Genomic DNA, 15,987 nt, shown 5'->3' on the forward strand with positions numbered 1-15,987 from the left:
CGGCTGATGAAGTGAAACAACAGGTGAGGCTTGTGACTGGTGTCCGAGAAGAAGTGAAAAGCTTACCAGCAATCTTCAAGCCATTCAACTTGTGCTGCCATTATGCAGAGAAAAGGCAAATGCAGCACGACAAAGCTGTTACTTTTTGGCTGGATCAGCTCAAAGACGCATCTTACGACATGGAAGATGTGTTGGAGGAGTGGACCACTGCAAGGCTCAAATTGCAGATTGAGGGCCTTGACGATGACAATACTCTTGCTCTTGCTGCTCATAAGAAGAAGGTATGTTCCTTCTTTCCTTCTACCTCAAACTGCTTCGGTAGTTTCAAACAACTCAGTCTTCGTCATGACATTGCTGTCAAGATTAGAGAAATCAATAAAACGCTGGATGATATTACCTCTCAAAAAGATAGGTTTAAATTTGCTGAGAATGTGAGTAACAATGTCAAGAAGCCAGAGCGAGTGCGAACCATCTCCTTGGTTGATGAGGGGGAGATTTGTGGTAGAATTGACGAGAAAAATGAGCTGTTAAGCAAGTTGTTGGGTGAGAGTAGCGAACAACAAAAAGGGCTTCGTATCATCTCACTGTTTGGGTTAGGGGGTATAGGTAAAACAACCCTTGCGCAACTAGCCTTCAACAATGAGGGGGTGAAAAGAAAGTTTGACATAGTTATATGGGTGTGTGTATCAGACGCTTTTGAGGAGATTAGGATTGCTAAAGCAATTCTTGAGGTTTTAGACAAATCTCCTTCTAGTTTAGGCGAATTCCAATCTCTTATGCAACAGATTCAGGAATCTATTAGGGGGAAGAAATTTTTTCTTGTTTTGGATGATGTGTGGGATGGAGATTTCAAAAAATGGGACCCGTTCTTTTCTTGTCTAAAGAATGGCCACCATGAAAGTAAAATTCTAATTACCACACGTGATAGGTCAGTTGCACTCCAGATGGGATCAATAGATATTATCTCTGTCAAGGAGTTGGGTGAAGGGGAATGTTGGTCATTGTTTAAGCAGGTAGCATTTCTAGGTAGGTCCTTTGAGGATTGTGAAAAATTAGAACCAATCGGACGAAAAATTGCATGTAAGTGCAAAGGCTTGCCTCTTGCTGCAAAGGTAATTGGGAATCTGTTGCGCTCTAAAAGAACAGTAAGCGAGTGGCAAAGAATTTTAGATAGTGAAATGTGGAAGGTGGAAGAGATTGGGAAAGGTCTTTTGCCTCCTTTGTTATTGAGCTATAACGATTTGCCCTCCAGTTCTATGGTAAAACGATGTTTCTCATATTGTTCTGTCTTTCCAAAAGACTACAATATAAGGAAAGAGGAACTAATTACACTATGGATGGCTCAATGTTACCTTAATTCAGAAGAAGATGAAGAGATGGAGATTATTGGAGAAGAGTATTTCAACATCTTAGCAACACGCTCTTTCTTTCAAGAGTTTGTGAAAGATTATGATGATAATGTTATGAGTTGCAAGATGCATGACATAGTACATGATTTTGCCCAACTTGTAAGTAGAGAAGAATGTTTGTGGGTAGAAATTAACAGTAGGAAAGAATCAGTCATAAACTCTTTTGGTGAGAAAGTCCGTCACTTAGGGTTAAACTCTGAGGGAGGAGCTTCATTTCCTATGTCCACTCCTGAATTTAATAGATTGCGTACCCTCTTAATTTATGATTTAAGTCCTTACAGTCCGTCTCTTAATGGCAGCATCCTTGTGGAGTTATTTAGTAAAGTGGCATGTTTAAGGGCACTAGTTATAAGGCAATGGTTCGTACCCTTAGATGACCAAAATTTCATTAGAGAAATTCCAGAAAATATTGGAAAATTGATACATTTAAAATATCTTAATTTATCTGAATTATGTATAGAGAGACTGCCTGAGACTTTGTGTGAATTATATAATTTACAAAAGCTAGCTGTTAGATGGTGTACAAATCTTAGAGAATTGCCTGCGGGGATTGGAAAGTTAATGAACATGAGGAGTTTAATGAATGGTCAAACTGAAAAGCTGAAGTACCTGCCAATAGGGATTTCCAGATTGACCAGCCTTCGAACATTAGAAAAGTTTGTTGTGGGTGGAGGTGTTGATGGTGGCAGCACGTGTAGGCTTGAATCTCTGAAAAATCTTCAACTCCTTCGTGAATGTAGAGTAGAAGGGCTGAGTAATGTATCGCATGTAGATGAGGCTGAGAGGTTACAACTTTACAATAAGAAAAACCTCCTTCTTTTGCATCTTGAGTTTGGTAGAGTCGTATATGGGGAAGGCGAAGAAGGGAGGAGGAAGAATGAGAAAGATAAACAACTTCTTGAAGCCTTACAACCGCCTTTGAATGTAGAGGAATTATGGATTTTATTCTACGGAGGCAACATTTTTCCCAAATGGTTGACTTTGCTAACCAATCTAAGGGAACTAAAACTCTTCTCGTGCGTTAACTGTGAGCATTTGCCTCCACTGGGAAAATTGCTTCTGGAAAAACTCACCCTATACAATTTGATTAGTGTAAAAAGAGTGGGTGATGAGTTTTTGGGAATAGAAGAGAGTAGTGTTGATGACACATCTTCATCTTCATCAGTTATTGCCTTCCCCAAATTGAAATCACTCAAAATTGAGGACTTGGATGAATTGGAAGAGTGGAATTACAGGGTTACGAGGAAGGAAAACATCTCCATCATGCCGCGTCTTTCTTCCTTGGAAATTGATTGCTGCCCCAAATTAAATGTGCTGCCAGATCACCTTCTTCAAACGACGACACTGCAGGAATTGAGTATTAGGGGGTGTCCTATTCTAGAAGAACGTTACAGAGGAGAAGACTATCATATGATATCGCACATTCCCCACACCAAGTTGTAAATTCTCGAACGGTTGCAATTACCATCCCCCGCCGGTAATTTCTGCTCCTCCCCTGTTTTACTTTGTTGTTACTTGTAATGAAATTAATAATAATAATGATAATCATTATATTTTGAATTAGATTTCTATATTTTGCCCATGTCTCACAGGAATATGCAATATTTTCTGGGAACTTTTCCCGAGACACAATTTCTTTGATGCTTTGTAGCAGTGTTTGAAAACTAAAGTATCAGTTTTACCTTTTCTAATGAAAATCCTATTTTTGATATATATAATTTGTGTGACACTAATTCTTGAGATTTGTGAGATGGGTAGAGTAATTGTGTAACTGTTTTACTACATTAGCCCATTTTGTTTTGAGGAAATGTCAGAACTACATTAGCAATTCACATGTCCGTACTAATTTGGTTTTACTGATGCAGGCAGCAGAGCAAGTCTATGAAAATGACAAGTACTGTGAAAGGATTGCCAAAATGTCCTGCTGGTAATTCACTTGCTTTATTTTATAGAATTTTATTTCCATCTTCTATTGATATCTGTGTTGCGTATAAACAACAACAGAGAAGTAAATAATTGAGTACTGCGTTGCACTAGATTCCCTACTAGTACTGCGTTGCATTTTTATCTTATCTAATTTATAGAATTTTCATTTCCACCTGCATTGCATTTTTATTTTATTTTTAGGTTGACTTTTGAAGACTCTATGGAGAAAATTGGGGTAACCAAGGATTATCACTGTGGTTATTGTGCAACGTTTGGTTTCTGGACTTTGAAGAAGTGATGGCCGGGTCTGCTCTGTTTCAATTGTTGATGGATAGCCGCCTGAAAGATATGATGATTATTATTGGTTGTAATAACAATTTGAGGTGCTCAAAAGCTACAAAGCAAAGCACATGTAGGCTGATCATATGCTTCCATGAAGGAATTCGGTGTTGACACTATTATGCAGGTAACCACAGTTTATAATTTGCACAGATCTGCATTGTCAGAATAACCTTTAATATTCATTGTGTTATCTTGATATGTAGGGTATCGTCTTCAAGGATTTGTAAGAGCGTTTGCAGTAAAGTTACCAGTTCGTGCAATTGCACTTTCATTCGGAGTACAATTTTGGATTTTCAAGGTTTGTATGTTTGGTTGCGATTAAAATGTTTAGTCACTCATTCCTAATCTTTTCTGATTTTCAAGTTATTTAATATTTGTCCATAAGCAGTTTTCCAACTCAGTGAGAATATCTTTTTTTTTTTCTCCACACATGTTTCAATGCTTGTACCTGTTTTGGCCGATTTTTCTAACTGGTAGAAATTCATTTCCAATGTTTCCTTTTGGTTTGAGCACAGACAGAAATAAACAGAGCTCTGGTCACAGACAGAATATCATCTTCTTTGGTATTTTGTCTCTTAGGTCTAATCTTTAGTAAAGTTATTTTTGTTTCTGTAAGTTATCAGGTTAAGGATACCAAGCAGCTTATTAATGCAAATGTCAGAATGAAGATTGCTCACCGCACCCGGTATGTATGATGGCGAGGAAGATTAATTGTTCACAAGCCAATTTGATGAGTGTTAGATTTTTGGCTTTATATATTATTAGAGCTCTTCCTTTTGAGAGATGTCTGATCAAATTTGAGTAGAGAATCTTCGATGAGAATTCTGTTGTAAGAGTTTCACGGTAGTGAATCTTGAGAGCTTGTAGTCTCTTGAGAGAGAGAATCGTTATCCTTTCAATATTGGTAAGCTCTCATTTGTTTGTAAAAGCATCTTTATATATCGACTGTGTTTCCTTGTGCTATCAGGTAGAGTATCATCTTCAAGGGTTTGAAAAAGTCTCTGTAGTAAAGTTCCAACCACGTGCAATTCCTATGGACAGGCATATTCATTTGAGTAATTCAGTTTCAGATTTTCAAGGCATGTATGCTTAATTAGTTTTGATTAAAATATTTAGTCAATCATTCTGAATCTTTCTGATTTTCAAGTTCCCTAGGGCCACAACCAGTTTTTCAAGTCTGCGAATGGCTGCAAAAAGATTGATGGTCATAAAATTATCTTGAGCCTTGAGGCATTGCGTTTGAGCGCACACAGAAACAGAGTAAGGGAAAAAAACTTGACAGTAGAAGGTGCTCTAAATATAGCAAAAGTATATTTCTACTTCTTGTGGCTATTTTACTTTTGTTTCTTTTGACATCATATTTGATTAATTCGTTCGAATTCGCACTCTCACTCATTATTTAAAACCATTTTCAGGTGGCTTGCAAGCTAATTAAGTTAATGCAAAAACAATACTCTATACAAAGAGGAGCAAATTGAAGGTGATAAATGCGTGTATAGTTGCCAAGTCGCTTATTTTACTTCTTTCCTTATACTAAGATGACTCTGGATTTGAATTTCCATAACTAATTGTTGGGCTGGTGCAGATTTTCTTAAAAGGGCCTTTAAGCTACCTTATGAAATTGTAAAGTTATTATTGCTTAAAGCAAGCACCATCTTCTGTTGCAAAGGCTTTCCCCACATGATGAGATGCAGTGATTGTTACCAGCCCCGTGTTTGTTAACTCAGGTCGGTATTATCAACTAAGTCCTCTTCTTCACCATTTTGGTATATATAAAGATTAAAATTTAGAACGCTTGTTTCGGTTTCTTGTGTAATCAGGCTAATAGAGCAAATATCAGAATGAAGATTGTTTAGTGCAACTGGTATGGCAAGGATGATGATGGTGAGGAAGATTTTTCACAGGACAAATAGAGCCCTCCATTTTGTGAAATGTCATCCTCAAATTTCATTTGTTGATTATATGAAGCGAAGCTAATGCCTTAATAATAAGACTTTCCTGTGAAAGTTTCATTTGAGTGAATTTTGGGAGATTGAATGTTCTTAGATTGAGTGAGAAATTAAGCACATATCAACGATTTAGGTCGTCGGTGAATGTTTTTCTTTAATATTCGTATACTCTCATTTCGTAGTAAAAATCTCTTGACAGCTATTGGCTGTGATGTAGGCTAATAGCCAAACCATGAAGAATTATATTGTTATTTCTTTATGCCTGTTTTATATATATCATTTCTGTACTATCAAGAATGTAATTTTGCAATTATTTAACTCTGCTGCCGCTAACAAACAGTATTACAGGTGACATCTTGCAGATTTTTTTCGCCCTTTTTCTTTCTCCATTAAAATTGCTAGAAAAGGAAGTGATCGGCTTGATTTTAGCTCCTGCAAAATGTGCTGGAGGCAATGTCTTTTGTATCAGCAAGTTATCAAACATTGTAGTCTAAATAAAGAATCCTGAATTGCTTCCCAAAATTTCAGGGTTTTCATCTCTCAGTTTCTTAAAAGCTACAAAAGCAAACCCTATGTGGGCTGATATGCTTCCACTGATCAGGAAAGAATTTGGTATTGACACTATATATTATGCAGGTAACAGCAGTTGACAATTACTTCCAACTTAATTACTTTCCAACAAATATATATTATCCAACAAATTTACCCAAATTTGTCATAGTTGACAATTCGCTTACAATGTTTCCTTGTGTTATCATGTGTGAATTGAAAGATTGAGAAAGGCTGATTTTAACAAACTTATGCAATTGAAGAGTTTGAAAAAGCATTTGCTCTAAAGTTTCCAGCTTGTTTAATTGCTGTGAAGAGGCGCATTCATTCTGAGTACATAAGTTTTAGATTTCCACGGTGTGTAAGTTTAGTTGCCACCGAAATGTTTTGTTTCTTATTCTTAAAATCCTTTCTAAGTTCCCAGTTTTTTTGGGCTAACACTAACAGTTTTACGAGTGTGCAAGTGGTTGCTAAAGATTGATGGTTATAAAAATTATCTTGAGGTCTGAAATCTTAATTTTCTGTAAGTATCTGTATTTGAGTACAAATGTTTTAGACAAGATTGATGCATTACATAGTGCATGATTTTGCCCAATTTCTAAGCAGAAAAGAATGTGTTTCGATAGGAATTTATCATGGTAGTGAGGAATCGGTCATAAACTCTTTTGATGAGAAGGACCATCACTTAATGTTAACTCTTTAGGAGACTGTTCATTTCCTAACTCCATTCATAGACTTAGTAGATTGCGTGCCCTCTTAATTTACGATGTTAGCAATTTGTCTCTTGATAGTAGCATCCGTCTAGAGTTATTTAGCAAATTGGCATGTTTTAGGGCATTAGATATGAGACGATTAAGTTTTGGTGAGATAAATTTGATTGAAGAAATTGCAGAAAATGTAGGAAAATTAATACACTTAAAACACCTTAATTTGTCTGATCTAGATATAAAGGAACTACCTGAGACTTCGTGCGGGTTATACAATTTACATAAGCTAGATATTAGAGGGTGCCGGTATCTTTGAGAATTACGTCCAGGAATTGGGAAGTTAATGAAAATGAGGAGTTAGTGAGTGGCGAAACTGATTCATTGAAGTGCATGCCAATAGGGATCTTAAGATTAACCAATCTTCTAAGATTGGATAAGTTTATTGTGGGTGGAGGTGTTGAACATGGCAAACCAAGTTGTCTTGGATCTATGAAAATTGAAAAACCTTCAACTCCTTCGAGACTGTGGAATAGAAGGGCTGGGTAATGCGTCATTTTTTGGTGATGCTATGAGACTAGAATTCGGTAAAATGAAAAGTCTTCTGCTTTCGAAACTGTCTTTTGATGGGGAAGATCGAAAAGTAAATGCTGAGGATGAACAACTACTTGAAGCCTTACATCCGCCTCCGAGTTTGGAGGAATTAGGGATTCTGTATTACAGAGGCAGCATTTTCCCCAACTCGTTGATTTCACTAACAAATTTAAGGGCTCTAAAAATCCGCTGGTGCAAAAACTGTGAGCATTTGCCTCCTTTGGGAAAGTTACCATCTCTGGAAAAACTCACCATAAGTGATTTGAGGAGGGTAAAAACTGTGGGTAATGAATTCTTGGGAATAGAAGTACTGATTATGACCCGTATCCATCTTCATCTTCATCTTCATCGGTGACTGCCTTCCCGAAATTGAAATCACTCTTCATTTGGAAAATGTCTGAACTGGTAGGGTGGGATTATAGGATTACTAGAAAGGAAAACATCTTCATCATGCCACGTCTTTCTTTCATGGATATCGGGAATTGTCCTAATACGAAAAAACTGCTCAATTTCAGAGATTAAAGATTCGGAATTTTCCTCTTCTACGAGAACGTCACGGAGAAGGAGAAGACTGGCGTAAGATATCTCATATTCCCCACTTAAGAGGTATATGATGGAGGTCCATAACTAAATTCTCAAACGGCGGTAATTACTACGCCTGCAGGTAATTTCTTCCCTTCTAGTCACTTCGCTCTCTATTTCTATTTGGGAGAATGCTTAGGAAAAGTTTTTTCCGACACTCATGTAATAATGTTGAAAACAAAAATTATCATTGCAGCAGTTTGGTATTAATTTTCATTGATCCACAAATCTAAACTATTTATGTATAAATAATGCAGGCAGCAGAGAAGTTCAAATAACAGGATCTGCTCTGTTTTTGGTTAAATGCATTCTCTAAGTTCATGTGTTAACAGTAAAAGGAATAGTGATGGCCGAATCTGCTCTTTTTAAATTCAAGCAGTTGATGCTTTCTGAAAATTGTCAAGTTACGGATGAATTGCTTACTGAATACATGATATCTCATGGTTGTTAAGTTATATTTCTGAAAACCCTCCTTTCTTCACGCATGTTTCAATGTTGGTTGTAAAAACGATTTCATCTCTCAGGTTATCATGTCCAAGGTTTTGAAAAAGCTTTTGCGGTAAATTTCAAATTAAACTTGTACAATGGCTGTGAAGGGGCATATTCAATTCGGTACGTCTCTTGGTGCCATCCACTAATGCTAGTACCGTGTTGTGTATATCTAGTTGCGATTAAAATATTTAATCTCCCCACCTTAATCTTTTCTGGTATTCGGCAGAAGATTAACAGTGAAAATTATTCTTTAGGTATACAGTCTTAATTTACAATAAATTGTGTACAAAGTTCTCTATTTGTTATACGGGGACTGAAATTTTACGTATCATACCAATCTTCAATTTTCGGTAATTCTGGTTTATTTGCTCATACAGAGTGCTTGTCTCGGCTGATTTGTCTTATTCGTAGAAATTCATTTCCATTGGTTCCAGCACAAACAAGACCAGAGAGCTCTGGGGAAAAGTATTCTATTTCTTCTGGTATTATGCCTTTGTTTCTTCTTTCATAATATTTGTTCGACTTCATACTCTCATTCAGAGTATGAAGCCTTTTCCAGGCATCTTGTTGCCAAATTTTGCTGCCATCAATAGATTTTTCCAATGAATTGGAGAAGATAATGTTAAAAGGGCATTTAGCTTCCCATGTTTGAACATGGAACTACAGAGAGTAAAATTGATCAATTTACAATGTTAATTCGGCTGGGTGGCTACTTATACTCAAGTCTGATATTCAGGCTTTGTTTCATCAAATGTCCAATTTATTGGTATCCTTTTCACGTTTCTTCTTCCATGTTGGTTAATTTGTACGGTTGGTTTACTTAAATTCTAGAGAATTGCTTCAGTGATGCAAGCAGAGTGAACAAGACAATGTATTCCTTTTGATTACTTGAATGAGTCCGAAATACAGAGCTATTGCAGTATATATAGAGACAAAGAGAATAATGACAGCTAGCAAAAATATATTACATAGGAAAAATGAAAACTAATTTGTCAGAATTAAAATCATGAGCCAATCATTTTAGACTTCTAGAAGGTTCAGCTGCTCCATGCTTATGTGCTGATATTCTTCACCATAGCTGTTCTGCCAGCTCAATAAATCTGACTCATCTTCCATATCAGCAGGCTGCAGATTACAGAAGCTTAGGTGGCATGCCAGCTTGGCTTCAAGGTCAATTGTTGACTCCTCACAGCTGCTGTTTTCAACACCCTCTCTCAAACTCAAGGTCTTGTCAATGACTTTGAGTTTGCTTCGAAAACGGCTAAACTTGTAGTGTGGTAGTGGCTTGGTCAACACATCTGCAATTTGATCATTGCTGCCAACATAGTTTATTTCCAATTCACCCTTTGTAACTTTGTCTCTGAGGAAATGAAGGTCTATCTCAAAATACTTTGTTCTAGAATGATACACTGGGTTTGCTGCTATGGCTGCTGCACTGGTGCTGTCACTTAGGATAATTGGTACATTCTCAACCTCCATCTTCAGTTCACCAAGTAAAGAATTTATCCATGTGATTTCAGTGCTGCATAGAGCCATTGCTCTATATTCTGATTCTGCCGTGGACCTTGCAACCATGCCTTGTTTTCTCGAGCTCCAGGCAACTAGATTATCTCCCAAGTACACACAGTATCCACTTATGGATCTTCTTTCATCTAGATCAGTTGCCCAGTCTGCATCTGTGTATGCAATGAGATCCAGATGCTCAGATTTTTTGAACCTTAGATATAAATTCATAGTGTTTTTGAGATACCTCAGCACTCTTTTGCATGCTACCCAATGTGGCTGTCTGGGATCAGACATGAACTGACTAAGCTTATTCACTGAGAAGGCAAGCTCTGGCCTAGTCAATACTGCATATTGTAGGCTTCCTATGACACTCCTATAGAGTGTGGGATCATGGAATCTATTCCCAACATCCTTCAGCAATTTCTCAGAGGTGCTGAAGGGTGTCTCTATTCCTTTACATTCTGTCATCTCTGTTTTGGCCAGCAGGTCTTGAACATACTTTTCTTGAGAAAGTAGAATAGAGTTTTGACTCCTGATAACTTGTATCCCAAGAAAGAAGTTTAACTTTCCGAGATCCTTCAAAGTAAAGGATGTATCCAGATCCTTAATCACTTCCTCAATGCCTTGGTTGTCACTTCCAGTGATTATGATGTCATCTACATATATGAGCATGATAACTATCTTTGATTCAACCCTTCTGAAAAACAAAGATGTGTCACTCCTGGAATTTTTGAATCCCCAAGAACTCAAAACACCTTTTAGTTTATCAAACCATGCTCTCGGAGCTTGCCTGAGTCCATACAAAGCCTTTTTTAGTTTGCAGATGTAGCTTGGCCTGTTCTTGTCTTCAAAACCTTCAGGCTGTGGCATGTATACTGTCTCTGTCAAGTCACCATTCAAGAAGGCATTGTTTATGTCCACTTGCCTAAGCAACCAGTCATTGTTTACAGCCATGGTTAGGATGATTCTAATAGTTGCAGCCTTAACAACAGGGCTGAAAGTTTCATTGAAATCAAGTCCTGGGGTCTGCAAGAATCCCTTTGCAACCAATCTGGCCTTATACTTATTAATGCTGCCATCTGAGTTTTCCTTCACTTTGTAGACCCACTTATTTCCAATCAGTTTTCAATTTGGATTGTTTGGTATCAAGGTCCAGGTTTTACTCTTCATCAATGCATGATATTCATCCTCCATTGCCTTTTTCCACTTGGGATCCTTCAAAGCATCTAAGGTGTTTTTGGGGAGTAGAGGTTGTGTTTTACTGGAAACTTGGTACAACTTTGGTTTGAAGATGCCAGCCTTGGATCTTGTCACCATGGGGTGTGAAGACAAGGTGTTTTGTGTGGGAAGGTTTTGATTGTTTGTTTCTGTGATTTGAGGTGGACTGTGAGTTGAAGGGCTACCTGATATTGTGTCAGTATCATTTACCTGTTGCATTTCATTCTGAACTGGACTTGGGCTGCATTCTGTGTTTCCAGTAGTGTCTAGAGAGTTGCCATGAGCTGTTGTCACTTGTGTGAGGCTATGGGGATCATTAACAGAAAATGACACAACCTGAAATTTCTCAAGTAAAGCAACTTCATCACCCTCTTTTACTGACTCTTGTTTCCTAAAGCTAGAATCTTTTTCGAAAGGAAAAGAGTTTTCATTGAATTTGACACTGGCTGAGATATAGATTCTACCTGAATTACTCATACAAACATAACCTTTGTGAACACTGCTAATCCCCAATAGGATACATTTGGAGGTGTGAAAATCAAATTTGTGTTTGTTGTATGGTCTTAGAAATGGAAAGCACTCACAGCCAAAAATTTTAATTTGTGTATAATCTGGTTTGCGAGAGTATAATAATTCAAATGGTGTCTTATTCTCAAGCACAGGTGAGGTGAGTCTGTTAATGATGAAGGTAGCATAGCTGAAAGCTTCTTGCCAAAATTTTAAGGGCATTTTGGCTTGAGCAAGTAGGGCAAGTCCAGTCTCCACAATGTGTCTGTGTTTTCTCTCAACCTTGCCATTTTGTTCATGAAAGTATGGACATGAATGTCTTAGAGCTATTCCATCTCTTTCAAATATGGTTCAAAGGCTTTGAATTCTCCTCCCATGTCTGTTTGTAGTGCTTTGATTGTTAAGTTCAACTGTTTTTCAATCTGATTTTTAAAGGTAATGAAGGTATCAAGAGCTTGAGACTTGGCTGCTAAAGGAAAGAGCCATGTGTATCTTGTTCTGTCATCAACAAAGGAAATGTAATATCTGTGTCCATGAGTGGATAGAATTGGTGCTGGTCCCCAAAGGTCTGTGTGAATTAATTCCAGGGCTGTCTTAGTTTTGGTTCCAGTGCTTTTGAAAGTTTGTTTTGATTGCTTTCCATATTGACATGCTGAGCAGAATGAAGGAACATCATCTTTATTAATTTTGAGCTGATTACAAGGTAGCAAGGTATTTTTCAAGACTGATGTACTAGGGTGTCCTAGTCTGGAATGCCATAGATTCATTTCTTCAGCAGCTTGCTGACTGTTACTACTTGACTCATCAGCTACATTTGACTTGTCACTGACTTTGACAGACTCATTACTTAAATTGAAGGACAACATGGACATAGGACAACTAATGTTGTTTATTGACTCTGACTTTGACGAAATCGAAAATAAAGCAGCAGAAGGAATTTTGTTCCTGCTCAGGATAGCAGGTAAGTGCATCAGCTCATATAGCCCATCTCTAGCCACTCATTTCACCAGAATTTTCCCTTATCTCTTGTCCTTAATAAAACAAACAAGTTTTTGAAACTCAACATCAACATCATTGTCATGCAGTAATTTAGAAATGCTAATAAGGTTTTTGGTTATGTCAGGCACATATAATATATCAGTCAAGGTAATGTGCTTGTGTGGATCATAAGTGGGCAAGGCAGAATAACCAATATGATTGATCAAAAGCTTTTCACCATTACCAACAGCTAGTTTATTTTTACCTTGGTATTCAGAGTTGATGCTGATATTTCCAAGAGTGTTTGTCACATGATTGGTGGCACCACTGTCAAGGTACCAGGCTCAACTGCTTTGACCTTCAGCAGCAACAACATAAGCACCCCTCTGCTCTCTTCTTCTGGTTGGTTGTGGTACAAAGTTTTTCTTGAATCTGTGCCAACACTCAGCTGCTGTGTGCCCCATTTTCCAGCAAATTTGACATGGCCCTTTTGAATCAGAGCCATTGTCATCTGCCACTGCTTTTCCTTTCCCTTTGTCTTGAAAGTTCTGATTAGTTTGGTTGTTGGTGGTGTTGTTTCCAGGGCTTCTAAAGACTATTCCAGGCTGCTGGTGATGAGCAGCTCTCTCACTGTTGTTCCAGCTCCTTCTTCCATTCCTCATTTGAGCATAGTTTGCTTCAATATTCCCAGAGCTCAAGTTTTGCTCAGTTCTGTTTTCTTGACTCAAAAGCATACCATACACTTCTGAGATTGAGGGGTTCTCCTGCATTGAGTTGATGTTAGTAACTACTGAGTCATATTCTGGCCCCAACCCAGCAAGCACACACATGATGAAATCATCATCATTCATACTATTCCCTGCAGCTCTAAGTGAGTTCAGTAAAGTTTTCATTTTGGAGTAGTATTCATGAATGGTTGATGGACCCTTTTTAGTAGTTTGAATTTGGGTTCTGAGATATAGTACTCTTGCCCTTGTTCTAGCACCAAATTGGTTGGCTAGAGTTGTCCACACCTCACAGGAGGTGGAACAATCTACCACTGTGGCAAGGACTCCTTCACTTAGTGAAGAGAGTAGCCAACTTAGTAGAATATGGTCCTGTTTCCTCCAAATCTGGTATTCAGGGTTAGGTGAGGTAATGGTGGTTTGATTTGGTCCAGGATTCATAAAAGCTTTAGGAGGGCAGACATGGCTGCCATCAACAAACCCCTCAAGCTCATTTGCTCTAATGCTGGAAATCACTTGTGATTTCTAGAGCATAAAGTTGCTTTGAGTTAGTTTGATTGGATTAGTAAAGACATAGGTGTTGCTAGTGATGTGCTGGGTGGGTGATGCACTTATTTGTGCTGTGTTTCTGGTATTAAGGCCTGGACTTGGTGGCTCAGTGTTTTGGTTTTGATTTTGATTCAATTCGTCTGGTTGATCACTTGAATCAACTTGTGTTGGATTAACATTTGTTTCATTGTCACTGCTGCTTGCCATAGCTAAAAGAATGGCTCTAATACCAACTTAAATTCTAGAGAATTGCTTCAGTGATGCCAGCAGAGTGAACAAGACAATGTATTCCTTTTGATTACTTGAATGAGTCCGAAATACAGAGCTATTGCAGTATATATAGAGACAAAGAGAATAATGACAGCTAGCAAAAATATATTACATAGGAAAAATGAAAGCTAATTTGTCAGAATTAAAATCATGAGCCAATCATTTTAGACTTCTAGAAGGTTCAGCTGCTCCATGCTTATGTGCTGATATTCTTCACCATAGCTGTTCTGCCAGCTCAATAAATCTGACTCATCTTCCATATCAGCAGGCTGCAGATTACAGAAGCTTAGGTGGCATGCCAGCTTGGCTTCAAGGTCAATTGTTGACTCCTCACAGCTGCTGTTTTCAACAGGTTTCAGTTCGGATCTCTGCCTGTTTATTATTCCAGCTTTTCTTCCGAACCTTTTTCCATCATTCGCTAGCTTTTTGGCAATGCTAAATGCATTTTGGAAAATTTTGGACTGTCTCGAAGGAAAGCGGACAATGTGACAAACATCTAATGCCATTTACGGCTTTACATTTTTTGGAATAAATCTTTTGAGATTCCAGGCCTAATTCTTTGGTCTCAAAACTGGTACTAATCTTAGATTTGCTTGCATCATCTTCGGGAAAAAAGATGTCTGTAAGAGTAAATTTACTTCTCATTGGAACCCTTAACCCAGCCGGACCGAGGCTCTGTTGGTATAAGCTTTTTGGTCACTTTGCTGCCAAAAGATAAGTGTTTTGGTAAATAATTGCAACTTGGTTTTGGCAAGGTAACTGATTAACGGCCGCCACTATTTACTAAAGCATAAGTTCTAAATAAGATACCAAACAGTAACACTCGTCAACTTTCCCTTGACAGTTAGAACTTTTGTTTTACAACAATAATGACTTAAAAATGATTTCATATTTGGTAATCCAGAGTAGCAAGTACTGAGACGCTGTTTATTGAACTTTCGAGGCATTTCAGAGTAGCCGGCACCCATGTTTGGCAATTTTCGAAGTTACAACGTGGTGCTGTCTATAATGCACCACAATGCAAATTTTGGCGCGTTGCTCAAACCCGAGAAGGACCTTGAGTTTTGCTATATGTACGAGCAAAAGCTATTGATAATTAACATAAAAATGAATTTATAATTGGGAAATTATCAGTCATATACCCTTAAATGACACCAGTATCAAACGTACTACAACACTTTTCGCTTATATCACTCGTATACCCTAAGTTGACAAAAGAGTTCTGGCGTCCACCTTTCCGTTTAGTACCGTTAAGAACTTAACAGAATTTGAGCAAAATGACTATTTTACCCTTTAAACTCAAAATGAGGTAAAAAAATAAATTTACCTTGAAAATTAATGTAAATTTTCAATACACAATTTTTTTTATTAAAAAAATATGAATTATTAATGGTATATATTATTAACAATTATCCACAAAAAATATTCATCTTATACCATAAAAAATTATTAACAACATATTATTTACAATTATACATATTATACCATAAAAAATTCAAGTTTGAGCTTGGAGGAGTAAATCTTCAATAATTTAGGTTAAATTTTGGAGGAGTAGATTCGGTTGTAAAGTAACTTTTTTTTATAGCAATTATTAACAATTATCTGATAAATGAGATGACATGTCATTTTTATCAAAATATATCATATGACATGTCGTTTTTTACTAGGTAAATGGGATGACATGTCA

The 15,987-nt window shown here is 37.4% G+C and overlaps 1 protein-coding gene and 1 long non-coding RNA gene across 3 annotated transcripts; both read left to right on the forward strand.

Moving 5' to 3' along the window:
* The first annotated feature begins 116 nt into the window (after nucleotides 1-116).
* On the forward strand, nucleotides 117-4,754 carry LOC112097664 (disease resistance protein RGA2-like). Of its 2 annotated transcripts, XM_024182945.1 has the most exons (6): nucleotides 117-2,886; nucleotides 3,275-3,336; nucleotides 3,537-3,801; nucleotides 3,881-3,975; nucleotides 4,301-4,362; nucleotides 4,645-4,754. In XM_024182945.1, exon 1 carries the CDS (start codon nucleotides 120-122, stop codon nucleotides 2,850-2,852), a length of 2,733 nt encoding a protein of 910 aa, XP_024038713.1. In that variant the 5' UTR covers nucleotides 117-119; the 3' UTR covers nucleotides 2,853-2,886; nucleotides 3,275-3,336; nucleotides 3,537-3,801; nucleotides 3,881-3,975; nucleotides 4,301-4,362; nucleotides 4,645-4,754. The 2 variants fall into 2 exon arrangements, 1 of the variants encoding a protein (XP_024038713.1); XR_002905161.1 differs by lacking the exons at nucleotides 117-2,886; nucleotides 3,275-3,336; nucleotides 3,537-3,801; nucleotides 3,881-3,975; nucleotides 4,301-4,362 and adding an exon at nucleotides 4,379-4,413.
* A 10-nt stretch (nucleotides 4,755-4,764) lies between these two features.
* On the forward strand, nucleotides 4,765-5,626 carry LOC112097665. The gene is made up of 4 exons (XR_002905162.1): nucleotides 4,765-4,985; nucleotides 5,093-5,157; nucleotides 5,263-5,404; nucleotides 5,498-5,626. It is a non-coding gene; the product is annotated as an uncharacterized LOC112097665 (long non-coding RNA).
* The last annotated feature ends 10,361 nt before the right edge of the window (nucleotides 5,627-15,987 follow it).

This window comes from Citrus clementina, unplaced genomic scaffold (genome assembly GCF_000493195.1).
Source record: "Citrus clementina cultivar Clemenules unplaced genomic scaffold, Citrus_clementina_v1.0 scaffold_5, whole genome shotgun sequence".
NCBI classification, from domain to species: domain Eukaryota; kingdom Viridiplantae; phylum Streptophyta; class Magnoliopsida; order Sapindales; family Rutaceae; genus Citrus; species Citrus x clementina.

Excerpts from the sequence above, each read along its gene's own strand:
- LOC112097664 (XM_024182945.1), top strand. The coding sequence starts at position 120 with ATGCAGCACGACAAAGCTGTTACTTTTTGGCTGGATCAGCTCAAAGAC.